The sequence below is a fragment of the Mchenga conophoros genome, linkage group LG5 (assembly GCF_057382185.1).
Source record: "Mchenga conophoros isolate Kocher_MC1m ecotype Shallow Benthic linkage group LG5, M_conophoros_male_GT1.1, whole genome shotgun sequence".
Taxonomy (NCBI): Eukaryota; Metazoa; Chordata; class Actinopteri; order Cichliformes; family Cichlidae; genus Mchenga; species Mchenga conophoros.
In genome coordinates, this window is record NC_140530.1 from 1150796 (window position 1) to 1167739 (window position 16944).

The 16944-nt window shown below is 44.6% G+C and overlaps 2 protein-coding genes across 2 annotated transcripts in view; both read right to left on the bottom strand.

The window, feature by feature from the left end:
* The window catches only part of cntn2 (contactin 2), a 110586-nt gene that overhangs the window by 71822 nt on the left and 21820 nt on the right, over positions 1 to 16944 (bottom strand). The window contains exon 2 of the mRNA XM_085272768.1: positions 2964 to 3038. Coding sequence (XP_085128894.1) covers positions 2964 to 3030 — 67 coding nt within the window. The 5' untranslated portion in view covers positions 3031 to 3038. The remainder of the gene's footprint in view (positions 1 to 2963; positions 3039 to 16944) is intronic.
* Positions 6197 to 11034, bottom strand: LOC146573537 (E3 SUMO-protein ligase ZBED1-like). Its single transcript, XM_085272769.1, has 4 exons — positions 10730 to 11034; positions 10282 to 10432; positions 9887 to 10176; positions 6197 to 6541 (listed from the first exon to the last, which is right to left on the bottom strand). The coding sequence occupies exons 1-4, from the start codon at positions 11032 to 11034 to the stop codon at positions 6385 to 6387; spliced, it is 903 nt and encodes a 300-aa protein (XP_085128895.1). The 3' UTR covers positions 6197 to 6384.

The window sequence follows — 16944 nt, forward strand, 5'->3', positions numbered from 1 at the left end:
TTCCTCTCGCACTCAACGATCCTTCTCCTATCGCCCCAGGCAGGAATCTAACCACTACGCTATCCAGCTATATATATATATATATACACACACACACACACACACACATACACACACACACACACACACACACACACACAGAAATGTCTCTTTCCAAAATAAAAGCTATACTATACGCTTCTTCTGGGCTATATTCTCAGCAGCATATTAAACATATCAGGTCCCCATAAGGAGAATCATGTGCTAACGGCTGTCTAAATGACTCGGGTAAAGTTTGTAGCATGCGTGCTTGTTGTTTTTGTCTGCTTCCACTTGTCTTTGCACTAGGATGATGTCAGCGTAAATTTGCAGTCATATTCGTTGTGTTCCCACTAGTGCTGTCAGCGTAAATCTCGTTGAAATGACGTTAACGCCACAACACGGCAAATCTCCGTTAACGAGCTACCGCGGATCACCCCGTGCATGGGGCTGGACGGCCAACACGTTAACGAGCTAACTGCGCTAACACACTAGCTCCCACCCATGTAATTGAGCATTGTGTGGCACATCCAACATACTGTTTTACTTTAGTCCATGACGCGCTTACCTTCAGGGTCATACGTCACATGAAGACCAAAATAGTTCCAAACGCCAGATCTGAATTAGGATGGGGGAGGTTCAATTTGCCATGTTGCAAGGAGAGCTTAACTTCTGTCTCGCTAGCTTGCCCTGCGCTCAGTGAATCTGAAATCGACTGCTCCGCTTAGGCTGCACTGTCGAGTGCAGATCCACTGAGCGCTCAACACAGACAGCATCGTCAGAAGAAAAGTTGATAAAATAAATTAAAAATTTTGTATTGTTCGATACATATGCGTACCGAACCGAAAGCACTGTATCGAACGGTTCAATATCAATACGAATATCGTTGCACCCCTAATATTTATATATATATATATAGCAGCAGTGATCAGTGAGATGCTGGGCTACAAGTTGAACAGCCACAAGGGGCAGTACCCTCCATGGAGAAGGAGGCTAGAGGCTAAGATCAAGGTAGCACGGAGGGAGGTTAGCCAACTATCGATCGGAGTTGCAGAAAGGCGCGATGACGAAGGTGCCTAGGAAGTACTGGAAGCTGTCCACACCTGAGGCCTTGGAAACTGCCAAGCAACGACTCACAGCCTTGGCCAACCACTTGCGGAGGTACACCAGAGAGATAGAAGGCAAGAGAATAAACCAGCTGTTCTCCATGGAACCAGCCAAGGTGTACTCTCAGTGGCAGGGGAACAATATGAGAACAGCACCACCAAGGCTGGAGGCAGAACAATACTGGAAGAGCATATGGGAGAAGGCCGCAACCCATAACGGCAATGCTCAGTGGCTAGTGGACCTGAGGGCAGACCACAGCGACCTCCCTGAACAGGGTCCAGTAACCATCACAGTGGCAGATATCCCAGAAAGGGTCTCCAGTGTGAAGAGTTGGACAGCACCAGGCCCTGATATGGTTCACGCCTGCTGGCTGAAGAAGCTGACTGCACTCCACGAGCGCCTGGCAGCACAAATGAACCAGCTGCCAGTTGACGAGAGACACCCGGAATGGCTAACCGAAGGCCGGACAGTCCTGATCCTCAAGGACCCCCAGAAGGGACCGGTCCCCTCCAACTACCGACCAATAACCTGCCTCAGCACCACGTGGAAGCTCCTGTCAGGTATCATAGCGGCTAAGATGAACAGGCACATGGGTCAATACATGAGCGGGGCACAGAAAGGGATGGGCAAGAATACCAGAGGCGCAAAACAACAGCTACTGGTAGACAGAACAGTCAGCCGAGACTGCAGGACCAGACTGACCAACCTGTGCACTGCCTGGATTGATTACAAGAAGGCCTATGACTCAATGCCCCACAGCTGGATACTGGAATGCCTAGAATTGTACAAGATCAATGGGACCCTAAGAGCCTTCATCAGGAACTCAATGGGGATGTGGCGGACAACACTGGAGGCCAACCTCAAGCCCATAGCACAAGTCACCATCAAGTGCGGGATCTACCAAGGAGATGCTCTGTCCCCACTGCTGTTCTGCATAGGCCTGAACCCCCTCAGTGAGATCATTAACAAGACTGGCTACGGATACCGACTACGGAACGGAGCAGTTGTCAGCCACCTCCTGTACATGGATGACATCAAGCTGTATGCCAAGAGTGAACAAGACATCGATTCCAAACGAGGAGATAGAAGCCACTGACATCAAGACAAGAAAGCTCCTTACCATGCATGGAGGGTTTCACCCCAAGTCCAGCACCCTGAGGCTGTACGCTAAGTGGAAGGAAGGAGGCCGGGGACTGGTGAGTGTCAGCACCACAGTCCAGGATGAGACAACGAACATCCAAGAATACATCACGAAGATGGCCCCAACTGAAAGCGTGCTCAGTGAATACCTCAGGCAGCAGAAACCCAAGAAAGAGGAGGGAGACGAGGAACCATCATGGAAGGACAGGCCCCTGCACGGTATGTACCACCGGCAGATAGAGGAGGTGGCTGATATCCAGAAATCCTACCAGTGGCTGGACAAAGCTGGACTGAAAGACAGCACAGAGGCACTAATCATGGCAGCACAGGAACAAGCACTAAGCACAAGATCCATTGAGGCTGGGGTCTATCACACCAGGCAAGACCCCAGGTGCAGGCTGTGTAAAGATGCCCCAGAGACAATCCAGCACAGCTAAGATACTGCGCAGGACCCTCAAGCTCCCAAACCTCTGGTAGAGGACCCGAGCTTGAAGGAATGACCATCCGCAGGGGCAAGTGGGGAATTTTTAAATTTTTTTAATATATATATTTCTGTGCTCACAAATGATAAAATCTCTAATAAAAGATTATTTTTTGTGTGTGTATTTAATTAGGAAATAGTAAGTGGAACCCCCCAAAAGACGTTTCTGTTACCGAGACTAGATAAAATATTTATAATCTTGAAAAGTGGAACTTACCAACAGCAGTCATCAGGGCCACTGAGCTGAGGGTCAGGAGACAGACCAAGAGCCACATTTGGACCATAAACAGATCTGAAGCAGAAGGAAAACCATTCAGACAGGACATGTAGGTATGCAATTTATGCTAAAAAGATAACAAGACTGCTTTAACGAAAGCACCAACAGGAAATTCCATCCAGAGACAGAAAACCATTCAGGTCTCTTTACGGTCACAAATTAGCCTCACAAGTTCACCTTTGGACTGTCAAAGGATGTCTTAATATCTTGAGGACGGTGCAGGCACACAGAGAAATTGAAAACTCTACAGATAAAAGACATAAAATAATACCTGTGGTTGCCAATTCTACCTGTTAGCCTACCAGTAGATGCACCAATGGCATCCATTTCAAAATCCTAGGTGCACAAGGTAAAACTTGAAGTCTGATCTTAAGGATCAAACATAGATCAGATGAAACTAGACCGTACACTCCATTCATATAAGCCAAGCACACTGAAAGACCAACATTGTTTTCATGGCCGTGGATGGGGACCTGTAGTGTTGGATTATTTTTCAGGAGCTGGGTTTGAACCCTTAGTTCCAGTGAAGGGAACTCTTAACGCTTTAGCATACTAATACATTTTGTACAATGTTATGCTCCCAACTTTGTGGGAACAGTTTGGGGATAGCCCTTTCTTCTTCCAACATAACTGTGCATCATTGCACAAAGCAAGGTCCATAAAGACACAGATGTGTGAGTTTGGTGTTAAAGAACCCTGACCTGACCACAACCTGATAGTGAAACTTTGGCCTCCTTGTCCAACATTAGTGTCTAACCACACAAACGCAGTTGTGAAAAAATCAGAAATTCCCATAAATATACTCCAAACATTGTGTAAGGCCTTTCTAGAAGGTTTGAAGATGTCATAGCTGCAAAGGGTGGGCCAACATCACATTAAAGCCTATGGAATGGAAATGGGACATTACTTGAGTTAATATTGTATGGTCTTAACCTCACAATACAAAGCAGCTTGACACAACTGTTGTTGTGGGCTGGTGATATATGAACACAACTGAATTGAATACACGTGTGAAGGCAGATGAGAAAATGCTGCTTCTTCTAACCAGGTAGCGTTGTTTAACTTGGTTTGGCAAAGAACAGAAACTTCAGTCTCCCAGGTAACACCCCTGTGTTTGATCCCTTCATCCAACACTAAAACAACATTCACTTCAATAAGGAGAACTCATTAGGAGGACTTGACTGATAGTCACTTGATATATTTTTGGTTGATATTTGAATAATCTTCAGTTTTCTGGGTCAGGGAAGGAGATTCTCGTTCAAGTTATTACAGTACATGGCCGATTCCATTGATCGAACTGTTAAGGACTTTGGATTAAAGTTGCCCTTTTGAAAAAATATGTGGGGATTCTTTTGCAGCTCAAATTTCTGTGAGTTTAACTGTGTTTTGTCCTCAGATCATGTCTTATGCATGTGTATCCCATATGGAAAAGAAATAGTAAAAACTTCTATGATTTACTCATGAAAGTGGCCACTTTCTCATTACTTTCATATATTGTTTTAGTAAGTATCCAAAACATACAAGTTTCATTTATATAATTTTTCAAGGGATCTTATATCTGTTTTCACTCTTGTATGCTTTTCATACAAGTTTCACACAAGACAGATAAAAGCTTTATAAGATTTATATATATATATCTTTTCCATATGGGATGGATTTGTCCTGAGGTTGACCTTTACAAGAGCCCACACTATGAAATTACTGTCTACGTCTCTGCTCTGTGTGTATCCCTTTGCTTTGGGAGTGGCACATCACAACCAGAACAAAAAGGTAATTTTTTTATTAATTTCTTTTGATATTTTAGACTAAAACAACCCAAGGGTCTAAATGAAAGCTGCTTTCAGTGAGTATCAAGAGACTTGTCTTCAGCTTCTAACAAGCAGCTGATTTCACAATTACAGATCAAGATCTTTCTTAGATTGTTAGGAGATTATCTCGTTATGGTGTCCATTAAACCTTTCCATTTTCTGGACAATCTGGCATAGTGTGTTTTTTTCTTAGTTTTATCAGTGAGGAAGAAACAAGTGCTGCAACTGCACATCAGAGTGATGAACTGTTGCTCCCAATCAATGTGGTTAAGGCAACACATGATGTGATGTCAAATTCAGCTGGCGACACAAGCAATGCGGTGAGCTTAATGGAACTGTTACAAGACCAAACAATTTGAAGTCCATCGTTCTATAGTAAGCATGATTATTCGTCAGTGTCAAAAATTCAAGACAGCTTCCCATCAGCAGTCCCAGGAGTGGATGTCCCAGCAAATGTATACCACGGTCATGCTGTGCATTGCTCAGAAACACTACAAAATCCAAACAACACATCTTAGCCAACTAAGACTCTACAGTTGCCATGTTAAATTTTAAACTTTGTCCGAATAAATACTAACCTCACAATACAATACTTTGTCCGAATACTAAACAAGTATAGCTTGTTTGGAAAGGTTTGCAGGAGGGAGCAGCTTATCTCCAAAAGTAAAATGGCAGCATGGCATAGGTTTGAAAAGTTGCATCTGAACAAACCACTATACTGGCACAATGTCCTTGGAACAGATGGCAATGGTGCAGAGTGCCATGTTTAGTCCCACCTTTCTGGTGGGAAGGAACTTGACCCAGTGCGTGAGTTAATAAGAAATACTGACTACATTTAGTTGGGCTGACCTCAAAGCACAGCTCGGGTTCTAGAGCCAGTATCATGGCGAGGGGCGGTTTCTGTCTCGAGTGAGAGGTGAGAGGCAGCAAGCAGGGGTAGGTATCATAGTGTCCTCTCGAGGGCTGGGTATCGTCACTGATTTCTAGAATCGATTCGATTCACAAGGTCCCGAATCGATTTGATCCACGATTCGATTCGATTCAATTCAATTCGATTTTGAATCAGTCTGAAATATTATTATATGAACCATAATATATATAAAATTATGATTGTTCACCTTGTATATGTACTGTCAAAAGAACCCTCTAAGCCTTGTGAATGAATTACATAAATTTCAAAATTAAGAGCAGATACTAAAGCAGTTACAATAATGTAATTTTTAATTAACATCAGTATATATTTATTTTCATACATACATTAACAATAGTGGATCAGGGATCCAGTGCAAATAGAACATATCTTTTGTAAACATCAGTAACGCCTCAGAGAAATAGTTTTGCTGTTCGTGTCTCACACAGCTTTCCTGAAATCCACTCTTGTGTTTTGGAGACACACAGGATAACACAGCGTGTACAAGTGAACTGACAGAAACTGACCGATCACAAAAGGAAAAACTGCCTTTTAAAATACTTCAAAAAATGAAAACATACTGAACAGTATTGTAAAACCTCTGTGAAACTCTTGCAATTTAGCCTCATTTATAACTACCCCCTCACTTCTTTGAGACTGTAAGGTTTTTCTGCAAGAAGAGAAGCTGGTCTACATGTTGTGGAGTCAGGCAGCTCCTTTGTGCGGTAACAGTGTCACCAGCAGTTGAAAACACTCGTTCAGAAGGAACACTGGTCCCAGGTATGGAAAGATACTGCTTATAGTGCGCATGCGCCAACCAGCGTGCAGCCTGTTACAGTCGCTCCTGCTTTTCTCTTAGTTTAGCTTTTTTTTCTTACGTATTCTTTTTTTTTTCTGACTTGTATTTTCCTCCGTTTTCTATCTCTTACTCAATCATGTGGATTGAGAGAGTTTTTGTTCTTCTGGTGGCCGTGGAACTGTTACTTTTATCATGGAACGGGACCGCGGCACATCTCCTACACGCACGGACTGTTTACTCCAGAGATCAGCTGATCGCCCTGATGCCGGCCGGCTCGCTGGCCAGGCCCGGAGAAGTACCAGCTGAAATTTGGAGGAAAACACATCGGGGATGCAGAGGTCAAGGACAGAAGAGAAGAAAAAAGGTGACGGTGAGACAGCGGAGGCTCGAAGCGAGGAGGAGGTTTAAACCGTGTCTGCCGTCTATCGTGATGGGAAATGTGCGATCGTTGGCAAGTAAAATCGACGAGCTCTCAGCACTGGTACGGAGTCAGAGGGAATACCGAGAGTGTAGCCTGATGTGTTTCACCGAATCATGGCTGCACCAGGACATTCCCGATGAGAATGCTTCCGTGGAAGGCTTCCACACTGTTCGGGCGGACAGGGACAGCATCGCTAGCGGTAAGCGTAAAGGAGGTGGGCTTGCTGTTTTAGTTAACAACCGGTGGTGTAACCCTGCCAACATAACAATCAAAGAAAGGATTTGTTGCCCGGACACTGAACTGTGTGCTGTTGGACTCAGGCCGTATTATTTACCCAGGGAATTCTCTCACGTCATCTTGGTGGCTGTTTATGTTCCTCCCTCTGCTAACCCCACAGCTGCATGTGACACTATCCACTCTGCCATAGCTCGGCTACAGACTCAGCACCCGAGTGCCTTTATTGTGATCTCGGGTGACTTCAACCATGTATCACTGGACAATACACTACCAACATTCAAACAATATGTGGACTGTCCCACCAGGGGAGAGAAAACTTTAGACTTACTGTATGCTAACGTCAAGGATGCATACAGCTCCTCCTCCCTCCCCCCACTTGGTAGGTCAGATCATAACCTGATTCACCTCACCCCCCGCTATGTGCCAATTGTGAGGAGGGAACCTGTGACCACCAGGACTGTTAGGAGGTGGTCAGAGGAGGCAATAGCGGAACTACAGGGCTGTTTCGAGGTGACCGACTGGGAAACACTCTGTGAGCCTCACGCCGAGGACATCAATGGGCTTACTGAGTGTATCACAGACTACATAACTTTCTGCACCGACTCCATTGTTCCAGCTCAGACTGTTCATTGTTACCCAAATAACAAGCCGTGGGTGACTAAGGACATCAAAGCCCTCCTCAACAACAAGAAGAGGGCTTTCAGAGGGGGCAACAAAGAGGAGGTGAGGAAGGTCCAGGTGTTACTAAAGGACAAGATCAGGGAGGCTAAGGACAATTACAGGAGGAAGCTGGAGTGGAAACTCCAGCAGAACAGCATGAGAGAGGTGTGGAGGGGCATGAAGACCATCACTGGATTCAGGCCAACCAACAGCAGGGGAGCTGAGGGAGGTGAGAATAGAGCCGACGAGTTGAATCTGTTTTTCAATAGATTCGACACCACAGTGTCTGCTCCCACCCCCACAACCTCACCTGCAGTCAGCCTGGAATCCAGAGCCACACCACTGTGCCAGCCTCTCTCTTCACATGTTGCCTCCTGTGAGAGTCCTGACACCCCTCCCCCACCCATCACCTTCACTCAATACCAGGTTGAGATGCAAATGAGGAGACTTCACTCAGGCAAGTCTGCTGGACCAGACGGAGTGAGTCCCCTTGTCCTCAAGGCCTGTGCCCCCCAGCTGTGTGGAGTCTTTCATAAACTGTTTATGCTGAGTCTGAGTCTGCAGAGGGTCCCGGTGATGTGGAAGACATCATGCCTCGTCCCTGTACCAAAGACGCCACGTCCCAGTGGCCCCCAGGATTACAGGCCCGTGGCACTGACCTCCCACATCATGAAGACCCTGGAAAGGCTCATCCTGGACCAGCTGCGACCCATAGTAAGACCACATCTGGATCCCCTTCAGTTCGCTTATCAGCCTCGTCTCGGAACAGAGGACGCCATCATCTACCTGCTCAATCGTGTCTACACCCATCTGGACCAGCCGGCGAGCACTGTGAGGGTCATGTTTTTTGACTTTTCCAGTGCTTTCAACACCATCAGGCCGACCCTCCTGGGTGATAAGTTAGCAGCGATGCAGGTGGATGCTTCTCTGGTGTCCTGGATTGTTGATTACCTGACAGGAAGACCACAATATGTACGTCTCCCACAGTGTGTGTCTGACAAGGTGATTAGCAACACAGGGGCACCACAGGGGACTGTCCTCTCCCCCTTCCTCTTCACCCTCTACACCACAGACTTCAGCCACTGCACAGAGACCTGCCATCTTCAGAAGTTTTCTGATGACTCTGCGGTGGTTGGATGCATCAGCAGGGATGATGAGACAGAGTACCGGGCTGTGGTCGACTCCTTTGTCACGTGGTGTGAGCAGAATCATCTGCAGCTCAACGTGGCAAAGACCAAGGAACTGATCGTGGACTTCAGGAAGACCAGGAAACACTTGACCCCTGTTTCAATCCAGGGGGTCAGTGTTGACATTGTGGAGGACTATAAATACCTTGGAGTACACATTGACAATAAACTGGACTGGGCTAAAAACACCACAGCACTTTACAGGAAGGGCCAGAGTCGTCTCTATTTTTTGAGGCGACTGAGGTCCTTCAACATCTGCCAGAAAATGCTGAGGATTTTCTATGAGTCTGTGGTGGCCAGTGCGATCCTCTATGCTGTTGCATGCTGGGGGAGCAGGCTGAGGGTCGCAGATGCCAACAGACTTAATAAACTGATCCGTAAGGCCAGCAATGTTGTGGGGATGGAGCTGGACTCCCTCAAGGTGGTGTCGGAGAGGCGGATGCTGTCCAAGATAAAGACAATGTTGGATAACACCTCCCACCCACTCCATGACATGTTGGTCAGTCACAGGAGCTCGTTCAGTGAGAGACTGAGATTACCCATGATGCACCACTGAACGACACAGGAAATCATTCCTGCCTGTGGCCATCTCCCTGTACAACGCATCCACTTAACACACTGTTTGCTGCTACAGCTACACATGTTTCTTTTCCAAATATTTATTTATAAGTGACTTATGTATGTATGTATGTATATATATGTATATATTGTACTATTCTTAGTTAGCGTATTGTCTGTCTTGTCTTAATGTTGGTTTAAAATGGAGCACTGTAACAAAAAATAATTTCCCCCAGGGATCAATAAAGTATTCTGATTCTGATTCTGATTCTGATTCTGATTTGCTTGAAGAGCCAAAAGCGGATACTCCCTTTCATGGTCCCTCCACCAGATCAAAGGATCCTCAGAAAGTGCAACAGGCTCAACGCCCCTGTATCGATTCACTTCTTCCTTTGCCTTCTGAGTTGGTGTTTTCTGTGGCGCTGTGGTTTTTGTTGAGTAGGCGGGCCCAAGGAGAAAAATTAATGCAGAGTCCTTTGACCTCTTAATTGGAGGGGCATAATCCACTTCATCAACACCACCGAGAGAGATGTCAGGGACAGTTTCTTCAGATGTGTCACCATCAGACTGTCGCTGTAGAAAAATGAAAACTTAATTAATAAAGAAATTACTATTTATATTCTAACTCGAGTAGTGCAAAAAAACCAAGAATTTTTTGTTTTTGTTTCTGTAACTCACAATAGCTGTGTCCACGTTCTCCAAACCTGCTGCTTCCAACACCAACTGAGAGAATGTGTTGTTACAGGTCTCTTTGGACAAGAATGGCAGGGCCTTAAAGCGAGGATCTAATGCTGATGCAATGTACAGCTTGTCCTTTAGGGCCACATATCTTGAAAAGAGATTTTGCACATTTAACTCAGTTTATTATGTTGGATATACATGTGCATGGTTACATACACTCATGCAAGATCAGAAACATTAATATACGACTTTGTTTCCATAATTTATATATAAACATCTATAGATAGATAGATATAAAATCAAAAGGCCTATTACTGGACAAGAGGGCTTAACTAACATTTTTATAATATATATATTTTTTCACTATAATAAGAATTTTCATGTAATACATGCATCCATACAGTTGCACTCATTCATGGCATACACACACAATTCATAAACATACCTTGACTTCAAGTTGTCATATACAGCAGTCTTGAGGTCTTTAATCAGTGAGGAGTCGTGAGACACACTGATCATCTTCTCCAGCAGCTGTGCATGCAGAGGTGCAATGATGGAAAGGGTCGGGGACTTTTCTTCAGACATAACCAGTGTGGCTGCTTTCAGCGGCTTCAAAGCTTTCACTATATCTTCTCCATGAGTTATGTCAGCCTCTGTAAGACTACAGAGATTACTGTCACTTCTCCTCACTTCAGGTGAGAGTAGAGCTGCAGAGATTGCTGGTTGTTGCTCCAGGAAGCGTTCCAGCATCTCCAATGTGCTGTTCCATCTGGTCACCCCATCAGTCACCAGCTTATGGGCAGGGAGATTCAGTATCTTTTGCTTCTCTTTAAGCTTGCGACTTGCAACAGTGCTGCGATGAAAAAAGGATGCTATGCGTCTCACTCGGCCAAGCAGCTGAGCAACAGCTGGAACTTTCAGTCCTGCTTGTGAAGCTAAATTGAGTGTGTGGGCAAAACAACCAATGTGCAACCAGCCCGTTATTTCCACAGCTCGCACCATATTTGCAGTATTGTCAGTTACGATGACTGGATTTTTGTTTGTAAGCTCCCATTCTTCGATTGCTTTGAACATAATTTCAGATAAATTAGCTGCTGTGTGGCTTGCTTCAGTGGTTCTTGTCTGTGAGACATGAGACACGAGTCTCCACTCCTGGTCGATATGGTGTGAGGTGATAGTCAGGTAGTTACCTGTTGCTCTGGATGTCCAGCTGTCACAGGTTATAGCGACTCTCTCTGCTGACGTGAGTGAGGCTGTAACATCGTGTTTCACTTTTTCATACATGTTTGGGATTACCACTTCACTCAAATGTTTGCGTGTTTGTAAAACATAGCGTGCTTCTAGCGTATTAATGAGGTTTTGGAAGCCATCATTTTCAACAACGCTGTACGGACGTATATCTTTACATATGAAAGTTGCCACAGACTGGGTTATTTTTTGGGCACGTGGAGAAGTGGATGCCAACTTCACTGCAATGCCTTCAATGCCTTTTCGAGTGAGCGTTGCTTGGTGTCGGCCGTTTTTGCTAGCGGGATATCTGGATGATGCCTCGTTAAATGATTTCTGAGATTTGTGGTATTTCCACAGTGCTTTACCTCCATTTTGCACATCTTACATACGGCTTTGCTTTTGTCCGGCTCTTCACTGTCTTCACAGTTCTTAAGGTCAAGGTCAAATTTATTTATATAGCACATTTCAAACAGCCGATGCTGCACAAAGTGCTTAACAATATAAAAATGGTATTAAAAAGCAACAATGTAATACAATAATAACAGTAAAAAACAATAATAGGACAGTAAAAGAATTAAAACAATAACTAAACTAATTCAAATAAGACCAGAATGCTTGGGTCATAGTGTGTTAAAAGCCAGGGCATAGAAATGTGTCTTTAGTAAAGATTTAAATTGATCAAGTGTTTGTGCAGATCTAATATTTAGGGGGAGACTATTCCAAAGTCTGGGACCTGCCACAGAGAAGGATCTATCACCACGGGATGTGAGGTTAGTCCGTGGGATGGACAGCATTAGTTTTGAGCTAGACCTCGTGGTTTGTCCTGGAGCATAGGCAGAGAGGAGCTCAGACAGGTGAGGAGGGGCTCGGGCATTAAGTGACTTAAAAACAAAAAGTAGAAGTTTAAATTGGATCCTGTAGGAGACAGGAAGCCAGTGTAGAGAAGCTAAAACTGGGGTTATATGCTCTCTCCGTTTGGTACCAGTTAGCAGGCGAGCAGCTGCATTTTGGACCATCTGAAGACGATGAATGGAGGCCTGATCTAGACCATAACACAATGAATTGCAGTAGTCCAATCTGCAAGTAAGGAAAAGGTGAATAACATGCTCAAAGACGTTAGGAGGGATGGCTTTACCTTGGCTAGCTGTCTTAACTGAAAGAAGCAGGACTGAACTACTGCACTCACCTGCTTATTCAATTTAAAAGAACCATCAATGTAGACACCGAGGTTTTTTACATGTGTTTTACGATACGAGGAAAGGGCGCCCAGAGTGCTGTCGATATGATTCAAGTTGCCAAAAATGACAACCTCAGTTTTATTTTCATTTAGCTTTAAAAAATTTAATGACAACCACTGTTTGACATCATCAAGGCAGCGTAATAAGAGCTGGGGATGGTCTGACCCTGCTTTTAAAGGTAGATAAATCTGCAAATCATCAGCAAAACAGTGAAATGAAATGCTGTACCGCGAGAAGATGGAGCCCAATGGCAACAAATAGAGTGCGAACAGGGCAGGACCCAAAATGTGTTGCCAGACATCTGCCTTTAGGCTCGGTGGCACATTCTCGGGAGTAGCCATGATGGTTCATGCGTCCAGGTCACTTAACTCTCGCGTGACTTCCTCATGTTAACCGCTTGCAAGTTTCATACGCGGCAAACTACATATGTATAGAAAAAATTGATTTCAGGATTTAATGAATCGATATCGTTTTATTCCAGTTAGAATCGATTTTAATCGATGAATCGACTTTTTAAACCCACCCCTAATCCTCTCAGTGCCTATACACTGGGGGCTTTGGTAGTAGACGGACAAGTTGTGTTTCCGTGTCTTTGGGTTAAGGATTTGGTCCAAACTATTGTTTGTGTTTATGTGTCAAATGACACTACAGAGTGCACAGCTTGGAGTCACTGGGTGGTGTGCTCGAGGGTGCTCCATATGGTAGCTCTGCTGTCCTGCTGGGAGACAATGGCAGCAAAACGTGGAGGGGCGTGATTGGGAGGAACCACCTGCCTGAGCTGAACTAGCGTGTTGTTCTGTAGAGATGACAGTTTTTCCATAATGAACTCATTTCAATTCAATTTTATTTATATAGCGCCAAATTAAAAAAAACACAGTATTATTATTATTGTAAAGTAATGACCCTAAAGTAATACAGAGAAACAGAGAAGAACCTTGGTGACAGTGGGAAGGAAAAACTCCCTTTTAACAGGAAGAAACCTCCGGCAGAACCAGGCTCAGGGAGGGGCCATCTCCTGTGATTGGTTGGGGTTGAGGGGACGGAGACAGGACATGCTGTCCCAGAGATTAATAATAACTAAGTGGAGAGTAGTATACGGACACATGGTGGTTGAAAAGGGGTGAGAGATGCTCAGTGCATCATGGAAAGCCCCCAGCAGCCTACACCTATTGCAGTATAACTAAGGGTGGACTCAGGACCACCTGATCGAGCCCTAACTATATGCTTTAGTAAAAAGGAAAGCTTAAGTCTAATCTTTAAAATAGCAGGAATGTCTTAAAGACATAAAGACCTGGATGGCCGCTAACTTTCTGCTTCTTAATTCAGATCAAACTGAGGTTATTGTACTCGGCCCTGAAAAGCTTAGAAATATGGTATCTAAGCAGATTCTTACTCTGGATGGCATTACCTTGGCCTCCAGTAACACTGTGAGGAACCTTGGAGTCATTTTTGACCAGGACATGTCCTTCAATGCACATATTAAACAAATATGTAAGACTGCTTTCTTCCATTTGTGCAACGTCTCTAAAGTTAGACACATTTCCACCCAGACTGGGTCTGATCATGTCTCAGGTGAACATAAAAAGGGAGTCACCTGTTGTGACTGTTTGTTGTCTCAAATATAACGAGTGACGTCTGGTGCTGCCAGTGAAAAAGGTTTACTGCTGAAGCAACTTTCAGATTCACTCAGAGATTATTGTAAATTAATTAGTGTTTTTTCACAGGATTACTGGGTTTATGTGTGAAGGAAACTGTGTTCACAGGTTATATCTTGGTTATGCTATTATACTGTGTTGTTGAGAAAATGTGAATATTACTGTGAGAATGAGTAAACAATGTGAGACATACTGTGTTGAAACCAGTGTCACTCCTTTTCACTGCTGTGGATGGTTAACTTTGACCTTTCTGCAGCACCTCTGGAATCTGTTGATCAGCACTGACCTCCAGGATGCTTCATGTGTTTTGCTAATGTTTGTTTCCCTCTAAGAGTGCTTGTGAAGGATTCAGCACAGACAGACAAGTGATGTTACAGCAGAAGTGCAATGATTAGAGGACATTTTTAAAGGTTGGGCCCATTATCTGACTATTGTTGAGCTCATAGTGATGAAATGAGTGAGTGGCATTACTTAAGGAAAGTCACTGATTACAGTAATGTGGAATAAATAATAAATAAATTTGGGGCACATTATGGCAATAGTAGTGGTTTAATGATTTGAGAAAACCTGCACATGATACTTGTCTCTGTGTTGCTGAATACTTTATTAATGAATACTTTATTGAGGTGGAAGGTCGTGCTGTTTGGGGCCCTACTAGTCATCATGTGACAATTTCAGAACCACAGCAATGATCATAAAGCTGCGTTGGAATGAGAGCTGTGCCATGAGGCTTTCCAGAGGTCATCAAGAGATGATTGTGGACAACAGATGGGCATCTGAAGGATGAGGGGAGCGTGCCAAGCTCCGATCGACAGCGCAGAGGGAGTTCAAGGATGCCATCAGAAGAACAAGAACAGGAAATTGTTCGGGTTACATCCGAAGCAACCAAGCAAGGAGCGCTTAAGTGGGAAAACTGCACGAGTGTTTGCACTAATGGAGCAGCAGCCATGGTCAGGCGCGCCAAAGGTTTCGTTAGCAGAGTGAAAGTGATACAGCCAGATGTTATTGTTACACACTGTTTCTGCACCACGAGGCACTTGTTGCCAAGACTTTACCAGCAGACCTAGCTCCTGTGTTGGATGATGTTGGACCTCTGAAAACTCGCATATTTGCATCTCTGCCACGTGACAACCATCGGACCTCTGCGTGGAGCAATAAGGCTTTATGATCCGCTCCCATTTCCTCGCACAAAGTACTGGCCCATGTGCATGAGCTGTGGGAACAGCTAGAAGTGTTTTGAGTGATGAGAGGTACAATGATGCAAAGCTGCTTGCAAGTGATGAGTGGTGTGCAATAGGGCTGGGCCATATCACACCATTCACGGTAATACCAGTATAACGTTAGGCAACGATAAGAAAATGAAATATGGCGATAGAATATGGGTAAAACGCACATGTGCAGTGCCTTTGTTTTCATACGCACATGGTGGAAAAAGCATGGCGGCGACGGAGAATGAGAAGGGCGAAAGCAGATCGTTGAGTGAAACAGATGAACCAGAACTGGTTTGTAAAAACGCTGCAGCTTCAGTGGTGGAACTGGTTTAGCTTTCGTCCGTCAGATACACAACAAAGCACTATTTTTGGTGGCGCATGCTAGCGGGCCGTCGTTATTACCTTTATTACCGAACTGATTTTATGTGATACACTGCACTCAAATCTGTCAAAAATGTTTTAGTACGACTTTGCTGAGCTACGAAGCCGCACCGCTTGATGGATTGTCGGAGCATTATGGCTACCGTAGGCGGAGCCTCGCGGAGTGTGCTTCAACATAATATTACTGTATTGTGTGTGCATATAACCTCTTTTTATACATGGTTATGCTGAGGATACTGTTAAATTTTTATATAGCTTTCACTAGCTGGGACCACAACCTCGGAACGATGAGCAATGAGGGGGGGAGGGGGGGGGCATGAAAATGAGAACAGCGGGTATTGGAGAAGGAGACATTTATAGTCTGAGGAGACTATATATGTCCCCATTTATACGCTTGAGCAGAAGCTGTCCGTTTATTTTGCCTCAGTCTCCGCTGAATGCCATAACTGGGTAAGGGACCCGTATAGCTCAGCAGCAGTTTCTGGAAGGATATGACTTTGCAGGAGCAGGAGGAACTAACTGAACTGAGACAAGAGCGTGGTTTAAAGCTAAACTTTGCTGATCTGGACAGTTTTTGGTTGACTGCTGCCAAGGACTTCCCCATTCTGGCAAAGAGATATTGTGACATTGCATTTCCCACAACATATCTATGTAAGCAAAGCTTTTTGAGCCTGCCAGAATATCATCTTTGTGTTCAACTAGACAGGCCGATGTTTGTTTGTTTTTTTGTAACGGTATAAACAATGAAAGGTGGTGGATTGGCCAGATGCTGGCTGATGTGTAACGACAACTCAGTTGTTTGGTGGTGGCTATGGCGGAGCTTCCACAGAGGGAAGGAGAGGCAGGAGTAGGAGAGACCAGAGTTATTCTGCGTCTTTACGCTGAACAGCTGCCTCTTCTTCTCTCATTCTCTCCCCTCCCTCTCCTGTTTCTACTTCAATCCTG